Raw genomic sequence first — 26,859 nt, 5'->3', positions numbered from 1 at the left:
GGGAAGGGCGCCAACAATTGGCCATTTTGAAGGGGAACATCTAGTACAAGTTATCCTGACCAAAGGTGGTCTTTGGCTGCCAAAAGCACTGGTGATGACGCCGTCTTGGGCTCCACGGTGACCTCTGTCCTGCCGCTCTGCTGGTCTTGGTCTCGTTGCACCGGAATGGTAACCTTTGCCTGATGCCTTGGCCTGTGCTTGCCCCCTTTGCACCAAAGGGGAAACAAGGACACTGCACAGGCCGGCGCCCGCCTGGTCTCGATTGTCATGACTTGCGTCACGGGCTCCTCACGAGGTACCCCTGCCTTGATCTCTCCGCCTCCTCGCCAAGCCTGCCTGATGAGGCTGCCTCTGAGGAAGCTTTCTGTCGTCCGCCCCGCGAGGCTTGGCCCCTCGCGAGGGTCTTGAGCTTGAGCTGATGAAGATGGGCCGCGTTGGGCCCCCACTTGAGCCACGTCACAGGACGCAGGCAGGCAAGTCTGGGGACCCCCGTTCCCAGAATGCCGACAGGCTTCATCAAGACGGATCGTCATTGGGATGACCTGGCCCCTCCTGGGTGGGTCATACCTAATATTTATATCCCCAACACCGACCAACCCTTACTGTCGCCTGCAGCTCTTTCTTATCCTCTACCTCGTTGTATCCCGGCTCTATCCGTGATGTCCTCTGCATCAAAGTTGTACTGAAGCTGCAATCGATCTACAATATAATCCACGATTTAGTCCAGCCTCTTGCAGACCCCTTTCATCTCCAACCTTTTAATCTCCTCGTTCCTCGGCCTTAAATTCTTGGCCGCACTGCACTACAACTTCTTTTCTTGGGTAGGACAACTCACATGATTGTTGTTGCAGCGCAGGAGCAGCTGTTTTGATGGCTTCCTTTAGTGGGAAACTACGGGTGAGTCTAAACCTGGGCAAACGTCGGGCCGGGCCGGGTTTCGGGCCGGGCTTGTAAAAGCCCGACCTTCATTTCTCAAGCCCGAGCCCGGCCCGAAGCCCGAAATACTCCATATTTTCAAGCCTGAGCCCGGCCCGAAGTCAAGCCCGAAGCCCGAAAGCCCGGCCCGAATGCTATTTTCTAGTACGCGCACGTGCAAGCCCGGCCCGAAGCCCGAAAGCCCGGCCCGAAATACAGGAAAAGTGAAGCCCAAGCCCGGCCCGAACTATCTTTCGGGCTGCAAAACAAAGCCCGAGCCCGGCCCGAATGTCAAGCCCGGCCCGGCCCGGCCCGGGTTTTTCGGGCCGGGCTCGGGCCGGGTCATCGGGTCGGGCTGCCCATGCCCGGGTTTAGGTGAGTCCTCCCATCTGCCCACTTGCCATCCTCCAATCTGTGGCAGTGCTACGCATCACAGCAGGGAAGAGAATATGTTTAGAGACCAGTGATTGTGATCTGGCCAACAGTAGCATCTTTTGGCATTGAGTAGCGGCATAATTGCAATTTCATGAGTACTGCCACTTAACATTTAAGCATTCAGTTTATATGGTTGCCCCTTATTATCATATTTCAAATTTTATATCTTTGTCAGTACTCATTTAAGAAATTCAATTACATGGTAGCCTTTTCATATGTTTGCATATGAACAGACATAGGCATCTCCTTGCTGGAGTTTGATACAGGTGGAGTGCACTCTACAAGTTAGTAGCATGGTCGCTCTATCTAGCCATCCGTGTATTGAAGAATAGTGTGATTTGTATTTCTAGAAGTATTGTCTATGATTTGTATGTTTGCAACCTTGCTTTCAGTCGTTGTTGGCTCATTGTTCTTGGAGATTTCCCATTTTCTCTGCTATGCGAGGAATGAAAATATAATTGAAGTAGGTTTACTCACAATATTGATACTTCACATAGAGTTCATATGCCCCCCTCCCCCCAACACACACACACACACTCTCTCCTTTCCTCAACTTTATTGTCCTCTTTCTTTCCGTGTGTGTTACGAATAGAAACAACGCATTCTCAAGATATAAATGGATCTAATTTTCAAATTCCAATGCAATGAATACATGATTCTTATTTCTGGGTTATGTATTTCACTGGTGGCTTTTCTCCCAACGAATAGTCAAATTTTTCTTTACATGGAACTTAACTATTTTCAAGCCTTTCCCTATGTACTAATTTTTTATGTAGGCAAACCAAAAAGTAGTTGTGAAAATGGTGGAGAACATCGTATGTAATTTCAGTTCAATTTAGTGTGAACAACTACTCTTGAGGAAAATCATAAGCAATAAATCTCATGGATCTGTAATAGCAATGATATTTTGAATAAATGCATTGATATTTTAATACGGAAATGAGAGGTAGCTAGCCCGTGGTGTTGAACAGGTTGATGAACCGTTGAGGCACACATACTCCACATCTAGGTGACTAATATTTATATTTAATATATTTTACAACTATGCAATAATACAATAAATCATATTTTTATTAGTGTTATTTATTATATTAGCATCAAACATTCATGTTCCTTACAACCAAATCCCACTACAATATGTTGCAAAACATTCCCGCAACAACGTGCAGGGTATCATATAGTTTATCTATCCTTTTACCCGGGAGGGATTGACAACCCCTCTTACATGTTGGGTTGCAAGTATTTGTTCTTTGTGTGCAGGTACCATTTACATAGTGTTTTGTGGTTCTCATACTGGTTCGATAACCTTGGTCTCATCACTGAGGGGAATACCTACCGTAGTTGTGCTGCATCATCCCCTCCTCATTGGGGAGATACCGACGTAGTTCAACCCGCATCAATATTTCGCATAGATTCCAAGCATAGCATAGCAAATAATTTATTTGATTCCATAGGAGTCTCCCCTTTTGAGACAATCGCTGACGCACAAAATAAGCATGCTCATCTGGTGATTTTTCATCAACTAAACTAGTTGGGTTTTCAGCATGAGCACAAACGGATCGAAGATGATCCAAGTAGAAAACTTTAAGTGGATCCATAAGTCTTTACTTTCTATTTTTGTGTGATGACATGATTATTGCAAGCAAACTAACAAAGATTTTTTTTGCGTTCTGATTTTTTAGGGAAGTGGAGGGAGATGAAAAAGAGAGGCAAGCAAAACGATAAATAAAAAAGCAAATAGAAAGTATAACAAGTAGATGATAGTTTGTATGTAGGACCCTAGCAAGAATTTGATGATGTCGCCCCAACAATGGTGTCATAAATTCTTCCTCCTACTTGCAAACTATGTTGGGATTTCCTCGAAGAGGAGGGGTGAAACAGTACAATTGAGATAAGTATTTCCCTCAGTGAGAACCAAGGTTATCGAACCAATAGGAGAACCATGCAAATTCCTGTCTTTGGTACCTACACACACAAAAGCAAATACTTGCACCCAATGCGGGCAAGAGGGTTGTCAATCCCCTTGAACTTGTTACTTGCAAGGATTAATCCTGATAGTGATAGATAGATAAAAAGAAAAGTATAATAAAAAGAGTAAAATGCAGCAAAGTATTTTTGTTTTTTTAGCAATAGATAAATGTAGACCTGGGGGCCATAGTTTTCACTAGAGGCCTCTCTCTCAAACACATAACATACAGTGGGTAAACAAATTACTGTTGGGCAATTGGTAGAAAAGCGCATAGTTATGACATATTCATGGCAATGATCATATATATAGGCATCACATCCGTGAAAAGTAGACCGACTCCTGCCTGCATCTACTACTATTACTCCACCAATCAACCGCTATCCAACATGCATCTATGGTATTAAGTTCATGACAAACAGAGTAACACCTTAAGCAAGACGACATGATGCAGACAAAGTAAACCCAATCCATATGAATAAACCCCATCGTTTTACCCTTAATGGCAACAACACTATACATGCCTCGCTACCCCTTCTGTCACTGGGTGAGGACACCATAAGATTGAACCCATTACAAAGCACCTCTCCCACTGAAGATAAATCAATCTAGTTGGCCAAACCAAAAGGATAGATCAGAGAGAAATACAAAGCTATAACAATCATGCATAATAAAGTTCAGAAAAGACTCAATTACTTTCAATGAATAATCTGATCATAAACCTACAATTCATCGGATCTCAATAAACACACCGCAAAAGAAGATTACATCGGATAGAACTCCAAGAAGATCGAGGAGAACATTGTATTGAAGATCAAAGAGAGAGAAGAAGCCATCTGACTACTAGTTATGGATCCGTAGGTCCGTAGTGAAGTACTCACGCATCATCGGAAGGCAACGATGATGATGTAGAAGCCCTTCGTAATCGATTCCCTCTCTGGTAGAGTACCGGAAAAGGCCTCCAGATGGGACGGCGGAAAAAGTGTTTCGGGTGGATCTCTGTTGGTTTGGGAGTATATGTGAATTTATAGAGGTGGAATTAGGTCAAACGAAGTTGCGTGGGGCCCACGAGCTCAGGGGGCGCGCCCTGTGAGCTCGTCGCTCTCTCGTAGCTCTTCTGGTCTCCTCCCGAACCTTCTAGGGCCCCTTCTGGTCCAGAAAAAATCACCATAAAGTTTCATCGTGTTTGGACTTCGTTTGGTATTGATTTTCTGAAAAGCCAAAAACAAGCAGAAAACAACAACTGGCACTGGACAGTGGGTTAATAGGTTAGTCCGAAAAAGTGATATAAAATAGCATAAAAATGCATATAAAGCATCCAAGATTGATAGTATAATAGCATGAAACAATAAAAAAGTATATATATGTTAGAGACGTATGAGCGAGCAACGGGGAAGCTAGGATGCCGCTTTCCTTCTTGAAGGCATCACCGAGGAGATCGATCACCCTCCTGCCTTTGGAATCCTTCTTCGGGTGAAAACATAGACCCGCCTTGTCGGATCGGCAATGGGGTGGCCTTGGCGACCTTACTTCGCTGGAAACATTGTTTTGAGAGAGGTTGTTGGTGGGCGCACCTGGTTGGCAGTGGTCTGGATGGTCGGGCTTCGGCTGTGGAGCATGTGACGGCGCGACCGTTCGTAGTTAGCCGTGGAGGGCAGAAGAATCACACTTGACATGCGGGGAGCGTCAGGCAAGCCTTGTTCTTCCTCCTCTCGGAATCGAAGTAGCACATGTGTGCCTCTCTTTAGATATGTATTCTCTCCAATGTTGATGAGGTTGAAGAACACGCTTGTGGCGGACATGCCGATGCGGGTGCTCCTGTGTTGTTGCAACGAATTCCAATCACCAGGTCGCAGGTGCGATGGATGATGTACTAGCGACCTAGTTTTTTTGGCATTTTTGCATGTGCTGCGACGTGCTCTGCTCCGTCATGTTCAGTTTTTTTGGGCATTTTTGCATGTCTTATGGTGCTAGCGACCTAGTTTAACTAGGTGTAGTTGCCTTGTTCAGGTATTCGCCCGGTTTGCCTCTAATAGACCGACCAAACAGTTCTTGCCATCGACGTACTTCTTAAGGGAATCATAACATCTCTCCTCCTAATAACTTAAAGAAAGAAAGATATGCCACATATGAACAATATTGTGCAAATTGTGGTGCATCCAACAATTTTTTGGATTTATTTAGGTGTGGATGATTGGGAAAAAAATTCATGCCTATGCACTGTAGCCAAGTTTAGCTGGATAATGCAAATCTAGCCAAAATATTAGCCTGTAATTTTTTTAATGGGGTAGAGGCCGCTGGTATTCTCGAAAAAAAGAATCAGAGGCAGACTCTACTGGTCTTAGGCCCTGTTTGGTTCATAAGTCGTAGGACTTCTTTTAGTCCCAACTAAAAAGTCATTAGTCCCTAAAAAGTCCTTGCACGTTTGGTTCCTGGGACTAAACATGGACTTGACCATGTTACAACTAAAAGTCCCAAAAAGACTCTTCCTCAGGGTCTTTTTTCATAAGTCTCAAATGCCCACTTTAAGTCTCTATAAGTCCTCCCTGTTTGGTTTAGATGGGACTAAAAGAGACTTTTTTAAATCCCTACACCAATAAGTGCGTGTAAACAAACACCCTCTTAGGCTAGTCATAGTGGGAGTAACTTAGCAAGTAACATAACACACTTTGAGAATTTTTTGCTTACATGGCATGTAGTTAATGAGAAGTGGTAACATAATATATTACTGTAACATAGTGCTTTTCAAAACAAGATGAGCCTACAAGCTAATTAATGAAGTTCTTTATGACACTATAGTATGCTACTTTACATTATGAAGATAGTAACTTAGACTAGTGTCATATGCATGACACTAGTATAAGTTACTCCCCACTGTAACCAGCCTAGCTTATTCATCTTCTGTGCACACAGCATTACTTGGTCGGTCGGTCCCTACTCGTTCATCATTAACCATCGATTTGATTCAGATCTGATTGAACGAACACACAATAGACAGAAGAGCAGATACTTCTTTCGTGGTTGGAAAATACTCTATTGATTCGAATGATGTTTTCTGCTTCCTTTTTCCGTTAATAAAAAAGTTATACTACACAGTACTAGCAGCGTACGGCTGCTGCGCGGTGTTTGGTGCGCACCCAGCGGATCCCTGCCCCGCCCTGCTGCCGCCGCGCTTCTCTCGGAGCGCTGCCTCCCACCTCAGTGACCTCACTCTGCCACACTCGCCTCTCCTGCTTCCTCCTTCCACCAGTCCACATTCACACACGCTCTCCCTCCCTCCCCCACCTCCGTTCCACGGCTTGCGTTCCGTTCGCTGGCAGGCTAGCAGATCTCCGATGGGGTGCTTCCAGTCCAAGCCGGCGGGGAAGCCGCTGCCGCCCGACGCCGACGCCGCCCTCCCGCCCGACGACCCCGCAGATCCCGGTAAGCAAGCAAGCAGGCAGGCGGGCGGGCCCGCCGCCATTGCCGCCGCCTCCTAAACCCTAACCCCCCAGCGAATGCGCGTGTCCGGAACGAATCTAATCTGGCCTGCTCCCCTCTTGCTCCACGGAAGAGGCGGCGAACGGGGCGGACGGGGCGGGCGCGGACGGCGACGACAAGGACGGAGCGAAGCGGGCGGTGCCGGTCTTCAGGGAGTTCGGGCTCGCCGAGCTGCGGGCCGCCACCAAGGGCTTCAGCGCCGACCTCATCGTCTCCGAGAGCGGCGAGAAGGCGCCCAACGTCGTCTACCGGGGCCGCCTCGACGGCGGCCGCCTCGACGGCGGCCGCCTCATCGCCGTCAAGCGCTTCTCCCGCCTCTCCTGGCCCGACCCGCAGCAGTTCCTTGTACGCGCCCCTGCGCCCCAATGCAAATGCCTTGTCTGTTTGTGCGTATCTGCTCCGAGGATCCCGTTCCGGATCTCACGTGTTTGGTTGCTGCAGGCGGAAGCGGCCGGCGTGGGGAAGGTGCGGCACAAGCGCCTCGTCAACCTCATTGGCTGCTGCGCCGAGGGTGACGAGAGGCTGCTCGTCGCGGAGTACATGCCCAACGACACATTGTCCAAGCACCTCTTCCACTGTACGTGTCACTGTCTATTCATATCCATGTCCAGTTAGCTATAGTTGTTGTTGATACGGGTCTGACGTACTACTACTTGATCCGTGGAGGTTGGATCAAAACACGATCCCCCTCTGCATTGATTGAAGAGCTTAATGCACCTCTGCCATTACCACATTTGTCTCTTGCTGTCTCGTGCATAAACAGATGTGGTTAATTTGCCAGGACCATCTGGGCGTGTCTGCATTTTCTCTCTTGCTATATTTCTTTTTGGATTTTACCTCAATCATCATAATCATGACTTAATTTCAAATATGAAGATGCTTACCATACATACCATGTGGTGCTATATTTGTTTTGTTGTTTGACTGGAGTTTGGTCTGCTCTTTGCAGGGGATAAGCAGCCGTTGCCATGGGAAATGCGGTTGAGGGTTGCACATTACATTGCACAAGCTCTCGATCATTGCAATGCAGAGAACAGGAAAATCTATCATGACTTGAATGCCTACAGAGTACTTTTTGATGAGGTACGCATGGCTTTGCCTGTCTGGTTCGATAGGTACTTGACAAGCAAGGATCACCTTACTGATGGAAATCTAGTTTGGCTACTTCTTTGCAGCTGACTTTTGCATCATAGCTGCTGTTACTCCTTACATGAACATGAAAATTTTCTCATGAAACTTTTTATGAAATTTGATTGACCTCTGTAGCTACTGAGCAAATTCTCATTGTCATGAACAACATATGTTTGCCATCAGGAAGGTGATCCTCGCTTGTCAAGTTTTGGACTAATGAAGAACAGCCGCGACGGAAAAAGTTATAGCACTAACCTGGCTTACACTCCGCCAGAGTTCCTACGAACGGGTACGCATGACCACATGATCCCTCCACATTCATAATTAGCTAATACCATTGGTGTTATCCATTACAATTTACAAGTGAACATGTGGACTTATTTTAAGCTCATTAGATATAAGATTAGCACTCTTATTCTGTCCACAGAGATAATTTGTGAACCTGTATTGAATTTATCTTTTAAAAACACTTCTGTGTTCCCTCAGTATCAGATGATAGGTATGTTGTGGGTCGTTGTGATAAACTGATCGCATTTTCTCTTTTTACTCCTGAACTGCTCAGCACGTGTTCTTTGGACTGCACTGAATAATTTGTGCTTGACTCCTTAATGGCAGGCAGAGTCATCGCTGAGAGTGTGATATATAGCTACGGAACAGTTCTGTTGGATCTTTTGAGTGGGAAACACATTCCTCCTAGTCATGTATGCTTCATTTCAATCTTCGCTTTTCTTGTTATCAGTTCCTTGCATCGTGGATAGTACCGTACTGTTATTTAATTATCACGCTGGAAGCTGAAATGAGCTTTGAACCATTAGCTTGAATCTGCTAAGGACTAGATTTCTTGATGGATAATAAGCAGGGCACATAACCATCTCGTCTGGAATGTCTTAGGGTGTGTTTGGTTTGAGCCGAAGCCAACCCTACCAAAATTTTGCTTAGGGTTTTGGTTGTCCATGTTTTTTTTTGGCCAATGTTTGCCAGAAAAGTGAACAGGAGTTGTTTAGAGGGCACAGATATACCAAAATATTGGTAACCATCCAAACAAGAGCCAAAATTTTGGCTAAGACTAAAAGATGGTATGGTTGGTTTTGTTCACCATCCAAACATACCCTTATACTTGAAGCCAAGTGCAGCTCAAAGAACATAACAGCATTATGCTAGGTTGTTGTATTGCCATCTATCACTGTTGCCATGCCAGTGAATTTCTCACGTCATTTGTTTTGAATTACAGGCACTTGATTTGATAAGGGGAAAGAACATACTGCTATTGATGGATTCCTCCTTAGAAGGGCAATATGCTAATGAAGATGCTTCAAAATTAGTCGATCTTGCATCAAAATGCTTGCAGTTTGAAGCTAGGGACAGACCCAATATAAAGTATTTATTGTCCTCTGTTGGGCCTCTTCAGAAGCAAAAGGAGGTAAGCAGCTTCAACCATCTTTTGGATTATTAAAGTTCTGTGTTGCCTACAGTAACACAATTCACTTATTTTATCAATCATAATTTAGGTGGCATCGCATGTGTTGATGGGCATTACAAAAACCGCGTCGGTCTTACCAACTATTCTTTCTCCACTTGGAAAGGCATGTGCCGGAATGGACCTTACAGCAGTACATGATATATTGCTCAAAACAGGTTACAAAGACGATGAAGGTGCAGAAAATGAGGTAACATACAATTCATGTATCATTCCTCATTTATGATACACCTGCTGTTAGGTCATCATTTATGTGGTGAACTTTCCTTCTGTCATGATTTGTGTCAACTTGGCATTTTTCTAGTCCTCTCTCAAATTAACTGCTAACTTGTTCTTGAAGGTCCTATACTTGATTTGTTTTGGCATATGGCTTCCTGCACCTTTCCTATGCTAGTTTACAATTACATATGATTAGCTATGTTGGCATTGCATGATTAAATTGAAAAAAAATGCTTTGATGAAATTAGCATATACAGTGGGGATCATGCATCTAAGATATCTTCTCTTCTGTATCGAGAGAAGCTGACTTTCATCAATAACTGATAATTCTTTCTTGTCTGTAGTTAAAAAGGCAATCATTTTCAACTGGATAACCGAGTATTTTGTCAGGCTTAAACTTAGGATGCTGTTGTGCACATTTGCTTATTAAACTCCTTTTTGGCTATTTTTCTTGTGCACAGAATATGTCATATGCTTTTTTTTCCCTCTCTTTTCTTATTCCCATTTGCTCAAGTATTTAGAAATTATGAAATCTCATTCATTTGCTCTGTTAAGATAAGCTAGTTTTATTTGGTGCATGTTTATGCTGCTGTAAAAACTGAAGTTGTCCTTTCAAGAATGGACTCAGCAAGTGCAAGAGATGCTGAACACAAAGAAGTTTGGTGATATTGCATTTCGAGACAAGGATTTCAAGACTGCAATTGACTACTATTCAAAGGTAACATCACTTAAATTATCTGTTCTTATTTTTAACTAGGATATCCAAGTTCATGAATTTTGCAATGTCAATATGCTGCTGCTTCATGATTGTTTGTGCCAAATAGCTACTAATTGAATAATATATTTTCCATAAGCAGTTTGGCCCTCAATATGTTACCTCAAGTGCTGCCAGTAAAGCAGTCACTAAGGAATTCTACTTTCTAACTGATACACAATGTTACCAAAGCTTTCAATTTGGTTTGTGGTCTTCATTTTTTATTTTGTTTGTGATCTTCATTTTTTTGTCCTGTAACATGACAAGCTAATTTGCATGTTGCAGCTAGTTGGAATGATGTCAGTACCTTCAGCTACAGTTTTCGCCAGGCGGAGTTTTTCCTACCTGATGAACGGTCAGTCGGAGCTTGCGCTACGCGACGCAATGCAGGCCCAGGTCTGCATGCCCGAATGGCCTACTGCATTCTACCTCCAAGCCCTAGCTCTCTCAAAGCTTGGAATGGAAACCGATGCACAGGACATGCTCAACGACGGAGCCACCTTTGAGGCCAAGAAGCAAAACAGCTGGCGTGGTTAGGGACGAAGCCACGGCTTCCTCCAAACTGTTGTTGCCTTTCAACAGAAAAGGGTACAATGATGAGTGTTCACTGGGACGTCTGATGAACTGCTAGGAGTGGGATTGAAATGCACTGTTTTATCGTGCGAATTCGCGGTCCCTGCCCCCAAATGTCGATTAACGACGCTGTCGTGACCTGGAAGATCTAAATGGGCAGAAGGCTTATGAGTTGCACCACATGGTGGCAAGATTTCGCTGATCATTGCGTGGCGGTGCTCCTGTGGGAGAGAAGATTGTAATTAAGGTGACGATCTCTTAACGGTTTCTCCTTTTCTTTGTTTATGCTGGATGGCTGGACGATTGTGTGGGAACAGAGGGGGTTTGTTCCTTGTGATTAGCTGGAGAGAAAATAAACCAGAGCCATCTGAATTCCGTTTGATTCGACCATGTTTCCTCGTCTGCTGCTTCTCTATTGAATGAATTGGTGGTGATTTGCATCAAAATAATGTTAGATCATTTTTAGCCCTGCGTCCTGTTTTCTGGACAGACAGTGCCTTGCTTGTCTTTGATTGTTTTGGCCACGTCAGATGATATTCTGTCAGCGTGTCCTCTGGCATCTGAACCACGATGTATGAACTTGCATTAACCAATGTTTTGTTAGTTGAAGAAAGAACTTAGAGCAACTCCAGCAGATGCCGCAAACCTCGCCGGCCTGCATAAATCTGGCAGTTTTAGCCTTTTTTTTGCATTTTGGGCCTGAGCAGAAACGCTATATCTAGCCTGGCCTGTAATTTTTTTACCGGTAATGCTACACCTACGAACAGGTTAACGTAATGGTTACGTAATTAGCCAAATGGCATAGTATGATTGGGGTTAGGGAAAATGAGGGGCCCACCCCACTTAAAATCAGGGAGAGGGAGTTATGTTGAGGGGAAAGTTATGTAACTCCTTCGTAAGTCTTCGTAGGTGTAGGATTTTTTTTTTTACAAGAGGCCTGCATATTGCCCCTCCGCAGCTATATCTACGGGGTCGGGGGCGTTTTAGGGTTTGCTTGCTCCATATCCTCGATCGCAATCCTCCCGCCTTTGTCGTCTCCTTTGGTCTCTTCGGCGAGAGATTCTACATGATCCCATCCATTTCTTGCTAATCCATATAACTGGAGGGGCACGCGGGTGTGGGGGCCGAGGCGGATTGCCGCTGCGCAAGCACTCTTGGCACGATGCGGAGGCCGGCAGCTCTAGCCGGCCTGCCATCGAGCCATCAGCCATGGTGATTGAAGCAGGCGCTAGAACGCGGAGGGCTCTCCCGCAACGATGGCCAGAGCACGTGGGCTCGCTTCTTCGAGCTCAGTGATGCTCTTTGGCAACACACCAAGAGGTGCCGTGAGGCGGAGGAGGAGCTCCTCGTCGTGCTGAAGAGCCGGAGAAGATGGCGTCGCCGAACAGCTCACGGCGGCGAAGGAAGAGCACACGTTTGCTAATTCGTGCCGGAGGTCGCCGAGGCCTTATACCTAGGCGTCGAGTCATGAGCTGGCAATCCCTAGCTCTAATAAATTAGTTTGCTATGTTTTTATGCTATGGAATGTAGATGAACTCCGGTGGTGAGCTTTGTAGCGCGAAAATCGTTTTAAATTTCCAGTATCATTTAGCATATCTGTTCTGCTGTGCCATGCGCGATACCGTAAATTTGTTTCAGAGCACACCTTAAAGGACATTTGCGGTACATGAAGTTGCTCTTAGGTAGGTCTTGTTGTCATCTCTGAAACTCTAAAAAACTGTGTGGCATGGAAGTTTTTTGCTTGGTAAACATACCTTTGATAGTTCTGCACCCCGTGACTCAATCAAAACCTAAGTTGGATGCCGTCACTGTCTCCTCCTCCAAAAAAGCTAGGGTTTGTGCCTCTGGCTGTCGCCGCCGCTGGTCCGCCTCGTCTCCGGTGGTTCTAAGGCCATGGGGCGTGGTGGATACTGGCAAGGCCGGTGGGAGGACTTCATTGTTAGTCGTTTCTTTGAGTTTTGTTAGGGTCTGTGTCCTACTTAAGAAAGCGGGGATTGCGGCGGCTCCCTGAAGATGGAATAAAGGTCTCCCCGCTTAAACCCTGTTCCGGTAATGCGTCTAGCATCGTTGGTGGGTGTGTGGAGGTGTGTCTTCAGCGGATCTATCCACGGTGAATTTGCTCGGATCTGGTTGTTGTTCGTCTATGTTCCTGTGTCTTAAGGTTGGATCCTTTTGATCTACGTTATTCTTCATCAACGACGGTTGCTATTCTAGTGCGCTGGTCCTATGAGGCCTTAGCATGACGACTTTTCGACTGCCTACTACAACAAGTTGTGTCCGACTCCAGCGAGGGAGGGGCGATGACGGTGACGCGCATTCGACTCGCTTCAATGCTTGTAGTCATCGCTAGGTGGTCCATGGATCTGGATATAATTTTTGCTATTTTTGATGTTCGTTGTACAACCATGATGATTGAAGATAAATAGATCGGAAGTTTTTTTTAAGAAACATATCTTCAAATTCTTTTAACTCATAATAAAGAAAAGCTATACTCTGTGAAAAATGCTCAACTCTAGTCTAGGGGGGAAAGGGTGAAAGGTACCCCATGGGAAAAATCTGTAGTTTGTCCTCACTTGGCACTTGCATAGAAAAAGAACAAAAAAATGGTCAGAAGAAATAAAGTGAATGCGATATGTGGGTCCGGTGAATACTGCGTAGTGCGTACAGCCAAAAGAGGGGTTGAAGTTCGTACTAGTGTTCTTTTTCTTAAAAAAGGTGATTTTATTATCTCAAAATGTAACATTTAACGGATACAAAACATTAAAAGTATCATGTGGTCACTGCATAATTAGGATGCACACAGTCAAACATTAGTAGTCTGACAAACAAAAAGATAAAATACCAACAATTCAGCAACAGTAGAGTCCATAGACCGATACTATGCCTATGTCGAAATAGATGGTGGATCGATCCGAAGATTATGCTACCATTCATGTTGGGTACAAACCTCTGTAACCACCTGCTTCAATAGCGTACACACCGCCTTAAATAGCGATTGGTACTTCGCTCGTTGTAGCGTACACCACACATGAAATGAATGCGTACAACAAAAAATAACCTACAAAAAAGAAGCATTTTTAACATTAAAAACAACATCATTTCTCGTAGAAGTTTCGTAGTGTAACAGTGGAAAGTCCCGTGATAAGTTAAAAGTGGTTAGAAAGAGGATGAGACACTCGACCGTTCTGGATCTTTTCCCTACTTCATCCCTGAACTTGACTATATAGGCTGATTTGTTCTTCTTGAAAACCACAGCAATAGAAAGTCATTAGATATTGAACACTACAGAATTGTGTTTGTCTGTAAAAAGTTACAGAACTATATAGTACCATCCATTTCTTCGTCCAGAAATATAAAACCTTATATTTCTTTTTAAAAAACAATCCTTCGTCCAGAAATATTTGTAACATCCATTTCTTCGATAAGTATTTTCGGACAGAGAGAATATAAAACCTTATATTTCTTTATAGAGGGAGTAGTTTCTATTTTTTTTTAAAATTGCATGGTTATTTGATTGTGCATGAAAAAAAACAATTCTTCACTTAGGTTGGAGTGTAAATTTTTTTCTATGAAATCTAGCACAAACTAATTGTGAGGAAAAATTCCTATGAATTCTGATATATGAATCAAACAACCCATGTAGAAAAAAGAATTCCTAGTAAGAGTTAGAGTCCTTCAAAATTTGTTTGAAAATCTTTTGAACCAAACAAGCCTGACAATCATTATGCTCTAGAGTATGAAAGGACAGATTCATGGGACAAGCCTACCGCCGAGGCACCCAATGCATAGAGGCTGAATGAATAAGATCAGGAAAGAATTGTCATGGAATAGCATGACAACAAAAAATTTCACTTCTTTTTCAGATTTCAAAAGGCCCAGAATAAAGGCTAGCATTCGGGAAAGAGCACTGCGCGATTAAAATCTGTGAGCAAAATGGAGCGCGCCGTCCTCTAGCCTCTTTTCTCTTTAAGATGGGGTGATTCTTGGAATGACGGTGGCCACATTTCCTCGTCCAGCACAGGGCATATGTGCTTCCTGTCAATCATTCCTGGCTCTTTTCTTTTCTCCCCCCTTCGGTTGCACTTTAGTCAGACTTCATGCCATGCTAAGTCACCGCCACGCCATCAGATGCACACCACTCTGGTCCAAGCCGTTTCTGTTTTGCCTTCTACAGGAAACTGATATTCGCATCCTCCCTGTCAGGAGTCAGGATTCCTTTGCAGTTATTGTAACAATTTTGTGCAGAAATTCCATGCATATATACAGTACCATGGATGTGTTTGCCGGACCTGATTACAGCGCCATCCAAAACCGTTACCTGCGTTTGGTTTGGTTGATTGAGTCGGGCTGGAATCAGAAGCTGTGTAATCCAATTACAGTGCTATACAGAATCGATCACACCCGCTCCTGGTTGTTAGGGCATGTGCAGTGATTGATAAGAAAGTCGTATCAATTTTCGACGATAATTTAGAGATGGTAAATTTTTCACGATAGTTCTGCTTCTAATATATTTTCCACGATAGTTCTGCTTCTAAATATAAAACGTTTTTATCTTAGTAAAGAGATAGTATCTCTTAATCTTTATCTCTAGTAATCAAATACTATGATTAAATGTATGGTGAGAGGTATTGTTGCTAAGAGATCATCTCTTAATCTTTATTTCTATTTTCACCAAAGAAAAAGAGAATGCAAAGTTTTTTTCTTTCAAGTTTCTCTTTCATCCACCTCATCATTTTCCCATGTAGTCCTTCTCCTTTTTTTTTGACATGCATGTAGTCCTTCTCTCTGTTCCTGTTGCGTGAGTCAACCAGACAAAAGTAGCAAAAGCCCCGTTACACCCACAATGTAGTGTAACCTCATTACGTTACCATTTGCTTTCAACGTAACCCTAACCAAACATGTCCCTCCGTTCCGAATTACTAGTTCGGAACGGAGGGAGTACATAGGAATCACAGGGTCATGAATTGTTAGAATAGATGATGATGATGATGATGTATCCTCCATTTCTAAAGAAGGTTATATATTGTATAAGAGCAATGGGGAATTTTACATCGCCCGAAATGGGAGCACAACATATTGCTGCGTAAATTGCAGCAGCAGCAGCAGCTAGTACAGAGACTGAATCACAGTAAAGGAAGAGATGGAAGTGTCGTGCCACAGCGAGAGAAGACAGTGCTAAAATAGGCCGTCACTCCGAGTACAACTGTACAAGACACACACACACACGCGCGCGTAGCAATACTACGTACTCTTACATATCATACGGTATACGACCCCGTACACTGGCTGAAAATATACCGCCGTTGCCGAGAGCAATTAGGTTTCTGGAATTATTTCCTCTGTTGCCGAAATTACTACGATCTTTTCTTGGGTGTGAAACGAGAGCTTCAGTAGACCACCATGTTGTTCTCGTCCAAGGACGAGAAAAACGCCGCCAGGTCGTCGCTCGCCTCCCTGCACAGCATCGGGGCGGCGGCGTTCGGTGCCGCCGGGTTCCACAGCTCCGCCGCGCCTGCAGAAGGACATGCATATGCATTGAGAACTCGCGCGAAATGGCGACGGGGGATTCAAGAATTGATCGAGCTCGTGAGGCAGAGCATCAGTGCGCGTACCGGCGGTGGTGGAGAAGGTGCTGTTGGCGCAGGGCGGCAAGGTGTCCCATCTGAGCTCGTGGTCCGAGACCACGCCCATGTCGCCGAAGAAGGGCATGTGCGACTGCGTCGTCTCGCCTGCGCCGGCGAAGTCGCCGTCGATGAAGAATGTGGCGGCGGCGTCCTGCTGCGGGAACCCCAGAGGCGTGCCCATGCCGGACACCACCTCCCCTCCTCCTCCGTACAGGGGAGAGGGGGAGCTGTGGAGCTGGAAGGCGTTGCCGACGATGTCGAGGCGCGGCGGGCTGGGCGTGAGGGAGCCCAGCTGCTGGTCCGTGGTGACCAGCGACGAGCTGCTCCCGACCTTGCTCATCTGCCGGTGGCCCGGCCTCGCCTTGGCGGCCGCGTCGCCGTGGAGGAGGCCGGCCTCGGTGCGCTTGATGACGCGGCAGAGCGCGTAGGCGCCGATGAAGTTGGAGGCGCCGTGGAGGAGGTCCTGGCAGAGGCGGTACTCGTGCATCACCCAGTCGGTGCGCTCGCCGCCGGGGGCCCGGCCCTTGTAGAACACCAGCGTCTTCCTGACGCCGCACACGGCGCCGCCGTCGCACGACACCTTGCGGTCCTTGCCGGTGGCCTTCCAGTAGCCCGTGGTGGTGGCCCGGTTGGTGCGCGACCCGTTGGGGTACTTGCGGTCCCGCGGCACGAAGAAGAACCACTCCAGGTCCCTCTTGGGCAGGAACGACTTCTCTGAAGAATCATCAAACGCACACACCTCTGAATCTCAGCATTCTCATTCACATTGGCCACTGTACAAACTAGCTATGTACAGTTGAGTGCAGAGAAGGTTATGCCAGAGTTAACAGTGTGCTGATTACTGTGATTGGCTGCTGAGAATATTCCAAAATTGAGAGGGGTGGCTGTGGTGATTTGGAGAACAAGTTTCTTTGGGAAAAAGGCGGGAAAATGACTCATCTGCAACCGGCCTAAGTTATGGAGAATATATGAGGCGAGATGCCTCTTTCACAAAGTCCCTTTTCATGTATGCTGGCTAGCTAGCAAGCAATTTGGAGGGCAGATTCTTTTTCTAAAAGAATTATGCGATTCGAGGATGATGGCAAATTATTACTTGTCAAATAAATTGTCTATTCAGGGGAGAAGAAAGGTGAACACCATGCGGTTTGACATAGGTAAAATTCAACTCTCTCGAACACTTTTTTTGTCGGTCGAAGCATGAATGAATGTGTGGCATGTTGAAATACAGAATGAATCGGATGGAAGATGCATGTGTATGTATGTACCTGGCAACTCCCATGGCTCGCACTTGTAGAGGTCGATGACGGGGATGACCTCGAGCTCGATCTTGAGGTTGTCGACCCTCCGCTTGAGGTAGTAGCCGACGAGCTCGTCGTCGGTGGGGTGGAACCTGAAGCCGGGCGGCAGGGTCATGGTGCCCATGCTCGTTGCTTGCTTGCTTGTGTGAAACTTGCAGCCAATTCAAATATCTTGGGCAGTTCGATCCGACAGTAACCCAGCCCAACCCAACCCAGGAGGAGCAGATGATGCTACTTAAGCTTGCGCTGTGACTAGCTAATAACTGTGTGTATGTATGTATATATGTAGCGTCAACTGCCGATCACAAATACTCGAGGCAGGACTAGAGATCTAGAATCCAGGAGGCGGAACGGAGTCAGGTGGAGAGGAGGCCGTATCGGTTGAAGATTTGGAAGATCCAGAAGTAGAAGCTCTTGTTGGCGATGAATACGGTGTAGCAGCCTCCAGGATTCACGCTCATTATCCTCCGGTCACGAGCTCCAGAGCAGAGGCGTCCGCGGCGGGCGGGAGGAAGGCGAAGACGGCTGGAGAGGACTGAGGAGGAGGGAGAGGAGGTTGGGGAGGGATGAAGTGACGGGCATGGTGCCGTTTATATAGAGGACGAGGAGGAGAAGCCAACGGGAAAAGGGTGGAGAGGCGGTGAGAAGGTGGTCGGGCGCACGCCATTCCAAAACCCCCGCCGGCGCTTGTCGCGCGCCCAAGCCGCCGCCAAACCGTCTCGCAATCCGCACTTCTTTTCCCGTTTCGTTTTCTTTCGCGGCTTGCTTGGGCAATTCACCACTAACCAAACGTGCCTGGCCGTTCCGTTCCGTGTGCAGGGCGTATCGTGGCGACGCGATGATCAGGATGCGTTATTCATTTCTTTCTGAACCCTGAGGCGCAGCAGCGGCGGCGGCGGGCGGAGGTTCGAAAGTGCAGTTTTGTTTTCATATGGGCTTTGGTTTTGAATATGGGTTCATTCCGCTGTCACCAAGATCCGTGCTTAGCCCCCTTGGCTTAAGTTGATTAATTAAGTTTATCATCCTCGGCCGCGTACCGGTTTTCGGAATTCAGGTAGGCTCCCAGGACTTACCGCCACTCTGTTTTCCAGCTCATGTGTTCATACTCGTGTCGTCGTCGTGAGCGTGTCTGTTTTACACGAATCCCATCTCCGCAGGAACATTACACGAGCTTCTTCTACTTCCGGTCCTAGAGTTAATTAGTGGTGATGCAGGATTCTCTTGCCCAGTGACATGCGACATACTCCCTCTGTTCCGAAATGTATGTCGCTGGGGAATATGTTCCGACCAGGTGAAAATGGGCAAATGGACCTTTATGCCCCCAGTTCAAACTTTGAATCTGTCCGTCATCTTCCTCAGCGTCTTCCACCTCCGCCTCCGCCCCGGCACTCCACCTCCGCCTCCGCGGCTCTGCCACCCGCCCTCCACCTCCGCCCCGGCACTCCACCTCCGCCTCCGCGGCTCCGCCACCTGCCCTCCACCCCCGCGCTCCTCTCCCACGCCAGGGGCTCCTCCCGGCCCCCGCGCGCCCAGGTGGTGCTCTGCTGCCGCCCGCTGGTGGAGACGAGGTGCTGATCTACTGCCGGCCGCTGGTGGAGGCGAGCTGGTGCTCTGCTGCCGCCCGCTAGTGGAGGCGAGCTGCTGCCTACGCGCGCCCAAGGGCTGTTCCTCCCCATGCACAGGTGCTGCTGCCGCTGAAGTCCTCGCCGCTGGGCAGGAGCTGCTTTAGCTGGAGTTCTCAATTTTGCTCTCCTAGGTTCATCTCCTCGCCCATTACTCCCTCTGCATCATCCGAGTAAACAATTTGATGATCATAAACTTGATGTAATCATCTGTCTTAAATAATTTGAATAATTGCATGTAGTACAATCTTGGAGTAATACTGAAATTTAACACTGAAACTGAACAGTGATATTGAACACTGAAAGATGAACACTGAGTAGAACATGTACTGTCAATACAAGTTTGGACTTGTACTGTCAATACAAAAAATGAGCATGTACTGTCAATTTAACACAGGTTTGGACTTCTTAGTTTCATCAGTACTCCAAATCAGTAGGAGTATGAATTAATGGGCAAAAATAATTGCTACTCTCATTTCAGGTAAAATTGAGTAGGAATAGGAGTATGAATATCAGGAGCATGAATACCAAGAAGGGTAGTGGTAAAACATAGAGCATGGCCTCCGAAAATTTTACCTCAGCCTTACTTTGAACTCACTATCATTTCTGTACTCCATTATTCCCATAAGAGGGTCTCTTTCACCTGTAACTTGACATGATCAAGTAAACTGTGCACATGGCTATTTTTATTTGAATCTTCAGAATGTCCAAACTTTTAAACACTATGGTATGACTGAACAATCTAAAGTGTTTGACATAATTTGATGTAAATAAAATACTCCGGTCATTATTAGTATGCAAATTTGCAGTTAGTGCTTCGAAAAAAACACTATGGGAAATGACTTGAATGGAGAAATGTTGAGATACCAACCTGCTAGCTGAAAGTGCGGCATGCCGGCATGAGAGTGACTGATGCCCTCACACATCTTTTTTCAATAGCCCTTCTTTAAAACAATCTGATGGAAAAAAATTCAAGGTCACAAGTCATATTACTGTAGGGCTCATATTACTGTAGAAGAGGGAAGAGAGAGAAGAGAGCAAGAATATGGAGGTCACAAGAGGAGTATACTACAGTAGCTCTCCTCTTGTTGCAAGTCCTACACTAAACTACTAAAACTACTGCTTGCAAGTCCTAACATAACAGCAGCAATCATCATCAGTACTCCAAGTATCCAAGATCGAATAATTAACAGAAAAACAAGATAACCTAACAGAGCAAGATGGAGTAATCCAAGAAAATTAATTGAAAATTGCTGAGTAGTGTTGTGTGCAAGTGCAAGTACTCCAAATTTGTTTGAGTAGCAAATCTTGGAGTACCGGAGGACTCCAAGTTAAATGTACTCAAAGCAAAATTAACTTGGTGATGCATGCTAAACTTGAGAACCATCATCAGTTGGTACACACATCATTCAGATTACACATGATAATTAATTAGGTGCGATAACTAAATAACCCCAGCAGCTACGTTAGTTAGGTGTAGTAAAAACTCCTACTGCTACTGCATCTTTACCAACCAAATTCAGTGACAGAGCTACTCCATTTTACTCAAAATTCAGTATGCAAAATTAACAGTAATCCATACAGCTGCTTCATACTCCAAATTCAGTATACAAATTCAGTATTCATGTACTACTCCAAGTCCTACACTAAACTACTCAAAGATCATTTTCATTTCCATCTGATCATTTAACGTTAAACAAGCAGTGCAAGCAAGAGAATAGTGCAAACAAAGTATGCAATAATGTTGTACTGCTCCAATTGATCATTTTCATTTCCAAAATGTACTGGTGTGCATCTTGAAAGTTCAACCTCTTACCTTGAAAGTTCTTTTTAGTTGCCTGGAGAACATGGATCTCCCAGACCTCAACTACACCCCACCTGCAGAAGATGAAGATGAAATGGACGAAGATGTAAGAGATGAGATGGACGAAGATGTAGGAGATGCAATTGTTCAAGGTAAATGACTCAAATGATCATGAGTAGAGAGTAAACGACTCAAATGACTTGTGTAAATGCATTGTTGTACTCCATTTGATCATATATAATATATTTTCTTTGTGCAGGTGTTGAGCAAGCAGTTCAGAAAAGGGATATCCTAGATGACAAGAAAAGATATGCTGCTTATGTTGCAATGCATACATTGTGCATGAGTAGAGGGGGAAAGTTTAAGAGAGATGACAAGAAAAATATTGCTGATTTCTTTGGAGTGGGTGTCTGGAATATACAAAGGATTTGGAAGAAAGCGATGGAGCAAATTGCTGAAGGTCTAGACGTAGATGTTTCAGGTCAGAGGAAAGGAAATTGTGGAAGAAAGCCGAAAGACATCAATCTAGAGCAAATCCCTACCATCCCACTAAACAGGAGGTCTACTATCAGGTCACTTGCCTGGCAACTCGGGTGCAGCCCTACGACACTCCACCGGAAGTTCATGCTCAAGTTGATAAAGAGGCATACAAATTGTTTGAAGCCAGCTCTAAATGAAAAGAACAAGAAGGATAGAATGAAATTTTGCTTGTCAATGCTCGATGAGACAACAACACAAACTGAAAGGCCAAAATTCAAGACCATGCACAACATTATTCATATCGATGAGAAATGGTTCTATATGACCAAGAGAAAAAGGAACTATTATCTGTTGTATGGGGAGGAAGAGCCTACAAGAACTCTGCAAAACGGCAGTTGTATTGGAAAGGTTATGTTCTTGACAGCGATTGCTAGGCCGAGGTGGGATAATGAAGGAAATGTGACCTTCTCTGGAAAACTTGGAATTTGGCCGTTTGTGAAAGAAGTTCCGGCTCAAAGGAGAAGCGACAACAGGCCCAGAGGAACATTGGAGACAAAGTCAATAAAAGTCAACAGGCAAGTAATGAGAGAGTTCATGATAGAGAACCTGCTGCCAGCAATACAAGCATCTTGGCCTGAGAATGATGCTGGGCAAACCATCTATATACAGCAAGACAACGCTAAGCCTCATATCTTGCCTAATGACCCAGAATTTTTAGCAGCCGTGGAAAGAACTGGACTCGATATCAGACTAATCCAACAACCTGCCAATAGCCCTGATCTGAATGGCCTTGACCTTGGGTTCTTCAGCTCGTTGCAATCTCTAACAGATTGTTTAAGCCCTAGAACGCTTCAGGATCTTATCAAGGGTGTGCTAGATGAATTTGAAAACTATGATGTTTACAAGCTGAACAGAGTTTTCCTATCTCTACAAGCTTGCATGATTGAAATCTTGAACCATGCAGGGGGCAATGGGTATAAAATACCCCATGCAAACAAGGAAAGGCTAGAGAACTTTGGGATGCTACCTCCAAGACTTACATGCCCTCAAGAGGTATATGCAAATGCCCTGCACAATCTTGGGATAATGGAGAGAGTTGCTTGTTGAGTTGCTTGTCGAGATGCTAGTTCAGTTGCTTGAGGAGATGCTTGTTGAGTTGCTTGTCGAGATGCTTGTTGAGATGCTCGTCGAGATGCTTGTTGAGATGCTTGAGGAGTTGCTTGTCGAGATGCTTGTCGAGTTGCTTGTTGAGATGCTTGAGGAGTTGCTTGTCGAGATGCTTGTGGAGATGCTTGAGGAGATGCTTGTCGAGATGCTTGAGGAGTTGCTCGTCGAGATGCTTGTTGAGATGCTTGAGGAGTTGCTTGTCGAGATGCTAGTTTAGATGCTTGAGGAGTTGCTTGTCGAGATGCTTGAGGAGATGCTTGAGGAGTTTCTTGTTGAGATGCTTGAGGAGATGCTTGTTGAGATGCTTGAGGAGTTGCTTGTCGAGATGCTTGTTGAGATGCTTGAGGAGTTGCTTGTCGAGATGCTAGTTTAGATGCTTGAGGAGTTGCTTGTCGAGATGCTTGAGGAGATGCTTGAGAAGTTTCTTGTTGAGATGCTTGAGGAGATGCTTGTTGAGATGCTTGAGGAGTTGCTTGTCGAGATGCTAGTTCAGATGCTTGAGGAGATGCTTGTTGAGTTGCTTGTCGAGATGCTTGTTGAGATGCTGGAGGAGTTGCTTGTTAAGATGCTTGTGATTATTTGTGTGGAGTATGTGTGTAACTCCTTGTTTGTGTGCAGTATATGTAAACCCCTTGTGAAATTACTCCATATGTTTGCAAAAGGCTTCTATGGACTGGATTTTACTCCATATATATGATCATTTTTGTTTGAAAAGTTTAATTTAATTTTGTGAGGAGTGCATCATTTGTGTGATCATTTTTGTTTAATTAAGAGAGAAGAAGAGAGGGCACTGGAAGAGAGAGAAAGTAAGAAGAGAGGGCAACACACACACACACACACACACACAGAGAGAGAGAGAGAGAGAACTGGAAGATAATCAAGCACTCCAAGAAGAAAGAAAGAAGAGAAAAGAAGAGAGAAATAGGAGTACTCCATTAGTGAAAGTTTCATTTGGTTTCATTTGATTTAGGTCTCATATTGTTGCACTATTGTAAGAGGGCAAAAGAGAAAGAGAAGACAAATGAAAGAGACGAGAGGAGAGGAGAAGAGTAGTTCAGTTTAGTTTTAATTAAATGAAAAGGTTTAATTAACCAAGAACTACTCCTACTCCTACTCATACTCCAAGAACTACTCCTACTCCTACTCCAAGAGCTACTCCTACTCCTAATTTTAAATAAAACTAAACAGCAAGTCCATAGAATAGATTTTACTGAAACTACTCCTGAGTTTGAGTAGCTTGTATGGCATGTCATGATTTTACAGAAACTACTCATATCATGATTTTACTGTCATTAATATGCAAGCAACAATTAAGTTCACAATATTATGCAAGTTAACAAGCTTCAGTAGCCCAAGTTTCAGTAGACAAATTAACACAAGCTACATACGACAACTTTCAAAAGAAGCTACAGCTGCTTCATGAGAATAAGCAAAGTTTCAGTACATTTGATCCATCTGGCCAAATCGAGAAGAAAACAAATCAGGGAAGTTTAACTAATAACTGCAGTTTACCCAGCCCCATGGTGAGAGGAAAACAAGCTGCAGTTACCACACACCCAAATTCAACCAATCTACTCCGGCCGGCCGGTTATCAAGTTCAAAGGTCTTGTTCAAAGAGAAGAAGAAGAAGAATATGTTCCATCAAAGAGGAGACGGGGTCAACCTTGATGCAAAAAGATTTTAAGTTAGTTAAAGGAAAAGGTTTCATTTTATTTTACTCCTACACTTTACTGAAAAAGAAGAGAGTAAGAGAGGACAAATGGTTCAGATAATTTTACGTTAATTGAAAGAAATGGTTTTAGTTTATCTTAATTTTACTGGAAGTTTTAAGTTAATTAAAAGAAAAGGTTTCAGATTATCTTAATTAATGGCTGCAGTTCTTTCAGTTAGTAGGGTCTGCTGCAGTTCTTTCGGTTAGCAGGGTCATTGATGGCTGCAACCACCCAATATACAGGTGAAAACGTTGTTGTGAGGATATGAGTGAAAGGATAAACAAGTTGTTGCAAGAGAGATAATTCTAAGAAGTCAGAAAACTACTCCTTCTAGATCAAACAAGTTGTTACAGGAGTACTCCAACTGTAGATCAAACAAGCAGTAGCAGCAGCTACTGCACCAAAATTAACACAAGATACTGACAGCAGCAGCCCAAGATTAACACAAACTACTGACAGTACCTCTATTAATCTCCTTCCCAACTGTAGATCAAACAAGCTACTCCAAAATTTGTGTTGGTCACTGCATTTCTCATCAGTGCAAATCTGCACACTACTGCATACTCATATCCTCACAACAATTCGTAACAGAGGGCCTAAAACACAGATGTTACTAAAAACTGAAAAGCCTACTGCATCAAAGCTACTCCAAATCAGTGCAAATCCACACTGGAGTAATAAAGTTTACTGCAAATCTGCACACTGGAGTAATTCAGATTTACTGCAACTTCTCTAAATCGCTACAAATCAGTGACTTGTGAGCATGAAGATTATTCCTCGCCCAGCTCAACTTGAAGAATCAAGATTATTCCTCCCCCAGCTAAAAAAAATGCAAGACTATTGCAATTTCCGACGACTCAGCTCACCCTTGTCTACGGGTCAACGATCCTATTCCGCAAAGAACTTGCAGACATGTCTATGGATCGAGGAAATTTCAGCAGCGCCAGGCCAGGGGAGATGGACAGACAGACAAAGGAGCAAAGCTGTAGTGGAGAAGGGACCTTTTCTTGCATGGTTAGGAGGGGCATCCCAGCGCCGTCGTGGATGGTGCGGCAGCTCCGGATGCTGAAGATGGCGCCCTTGACCTTGAGCACGACGGCGCCGTTGGCATCGGTGATGGCGAAGTCGCCGTCGGAGAGGCTGAGCGCCTTCTTGGTCACCGTCAGCGGCACCACGTAGGGCGCGCAGAACTGGTGCCCCACCACCGGCAGCGGCGCCGGTGGGGCTCCACATCAAGCGCCGTTGTGTCGCCGGAGTACTTGAGATGCGGCTCCAGATCCTCCCGCTCGGGCTCCAGATCCTCCCGTCGTCGTCTTCACGCCCGCGCCGGTGCCGCTTGGGCTCCGCTTCAGCGACTCCTCACGCCTATCCACAAGCAGATCGAGGACCAGCGCATGTGGATCCAGCTCCTCCTCGCCCAGCAGCCGTCGCCGACAAATAAAAATGGCAGCTTTGTGTGGTGGGGAGCGGTGAGCGGCGATGCGGAGCAAGACGCCGGCGAGAGGGAGAGAGAGGGAGCATCAACGGGGAGAGAGCGGCGTCGCGCGCGAGAGAGAGAGGCGCCTGGTGGCCGGCGTCGCGCGCGAGAGAGAGGCAAGCGGGGGCGTCGCACGCGAGGGAGAGAGAGCGGGGGTGAGTGGGGAGAGAGTGGTCGGTGGCGTCGGGCGAGAAAGAGGGAAACGTGTCGGTCGGAGGGGTAGAATGGGAAACTCAGGGAAAATCGTAGCCTACGAAAATTTGTTCGTCGAATCGTTTAACGACATACAATTCGGAACAGAGGGAGTATACTAGAGTTAATTAGCGGCCTCGATTGACCTTCACACACATGAGTGGATTCTGAATTGACGTGCGTTATGCACGACCGATTCCCTCGTTTCAGTAGTACTCTACTACTGTAGTAGTAGTAGTGCAGGGGCGAGGCGTTGTGTTGACGCATCGATGCAAGTCGCCTGCAAAAACGGTTTTTTGTTTGTTTGTTGTACTGCACTGGATCATCGGAAAGTTCACCGAAGGTGACGGCTGAGTTTTGCGCGCAAATCGCATCAGGACAACACGAGGTGTATAATCAGCGAGAACTGATTCAGTGTCTGAATTAAAAAGTGGCGGAACACGTCACGGTCTCTCTTTGGGACCTGCTCTTTGGTTTGCAGCGCACTGTAAAGCGCCATACATGACATGACAAGCGGCTGCTCCTATCAGAAT

At 45.4% G+C, this 26,859-nt stretch overlaps 4 protein-coding genes across 8 annotated transcripts; 2 read left to right on the top strand and 2 right to left on the bottom strand.

The window, feature by feature from the left end:
* Positions 1-6,437: 6,437 nt before the first annotated feature.
* LOC123049863 (serine/threonine-protein kinase BSK2) lies at positions 6,438-11,437 on the top strand. Of its 2 annotated transcripts, none has more exons than XM_044472738.1 (10): positions 6,438-6,739; positions 6,870-7,141; positions 7,238-7,373; positions 7,746-7,879; positions 8,111-8,216; positions 8,543-8,628; positions 9,159-9,347; positions 9,436-9,594; positions 10,252-10,341; positions 10,663-11,437. In XM_044472738.1, the coding sequence occupies exons 1-10, from the start codon at positions 6,652-6,654 to the stop codon at positions 10,912-10,914; spliced, it is 1,512 nt and encodes a 503-aa protein (XP_044328673.1). In that variant the 5' UTR covers positions 6,438-6,651; the 3' UTR covers positions 10,915-11,437. The 2 variants fall into 2 exon arrangements, with proteins under 2 accessions (XP_044328673.1, XP_044328666.1); XM_044472731.1 differs by having other exon boundaries at positions 10,228-10,341.
* A 4,477-nt stretch (positions 11,438-15,914) lies between these two features.
* LOC123049852 (NAC domain-containing protein 86) lies at positions 15,915-18,447 on the bottom strand. Its single transcript, XM_044472721.1, has 3 exons — positions 17,840-18,447; positions 16,563-17,288; positions 15,915-16,462 (listed from the first exon to the last, which is right to left on the bottom strand). The coding sequence occupies exons 1-3, from the start codon at positions 17,994-17,996 to the stop codon at positions 16,338-16,340; spliced, it is 1,008 nt and encodes a 335-aa protein (XP_044328656.1). The 5' UTR covers positions 17,997-18,447; the 3' UTR covers positions 15,915-16,337.
* A 663-nt stretch (positions 18,448-19,110) lies between these two features.
* On the bottom strand, positions 19,111-26,367 carry LOC123049829 (cilia- and flagella-associated protein 99-like). Of its 4 annotated transcripts, none has more exons than XM_044472699.1 (5): positions 25,659-26,361; positions 21,311-21,372; positions 20,366-20,450; positions 20,071-20,137; positions 19,111-19,654 (listed from the first exon to the last, which is right to left on the bottom strand). In XM_044472699.1, exons 3-5 carry the CDS (start codon positions 20,418-20,420, stop codon positions 19,228-19,230), a joined length of 549 nt encoding a protein of 182 aa, XP_044328634.1. In that variant the 5' UTR covers positions 20,421-20,450; positions 21,311-21,372; positions 25,659-26,361; the 3' UTR covers positions 19,111-19,227. The 4 variants fall into 4 exon arrangements, 3 of the variants coding, with proteins under 3 accessions (XP_044328634.1, XP_044328644.1, XP_044328641.1); XM_044472709.1 differs by lacking the exon at positions 25,659-26,361 and adding an exon at positions 22,819-22,894; XR_006423667.1 differs by lacking the exon at positions 20,071-20,137 and having other exon boundaries at positions 25,659-26,355.
* Positions 21,319-22,892, top strand: LOC123049818 (uncharacterized). Its single transcript, XM_044472687.1, has 2 exons — positions 21,319-21,450; positions 21,558-22,892. The coding sequence occupies exons 1-2, from the start codon at positions 21,342-21,344 to the stop codon at positions 22,883-22,885; spliced, it is 1,437 nt and encodes a 478-aa protein (XP_044328622.1). The 5' UTR covers positions 21,319-21,341; the 3' UTR covers positions 22,886-22,892.
* Positions 26,368-26,859: the final 492 nt, after the last annotated feature.

The sequence above is a fragment of the Triticum aestivum genome, chromosome 1A (assembly GCF_018294505.1).
Source record: "Triticum aestivum cultivar Chinese Spring chromosome 1A, IWGSC CS RefSeq v2.1, whole genome shotgun sequence".
Lineage (NCBI taxonomy): Eukaryota > Viridiplantae > Streptophyta > Magnoliopsida > Poales > Poaceae > Triticum > Triticum aestivum.
This window is presented reverse-complemented; position numbering and strand designations above follow the sequence as displayed.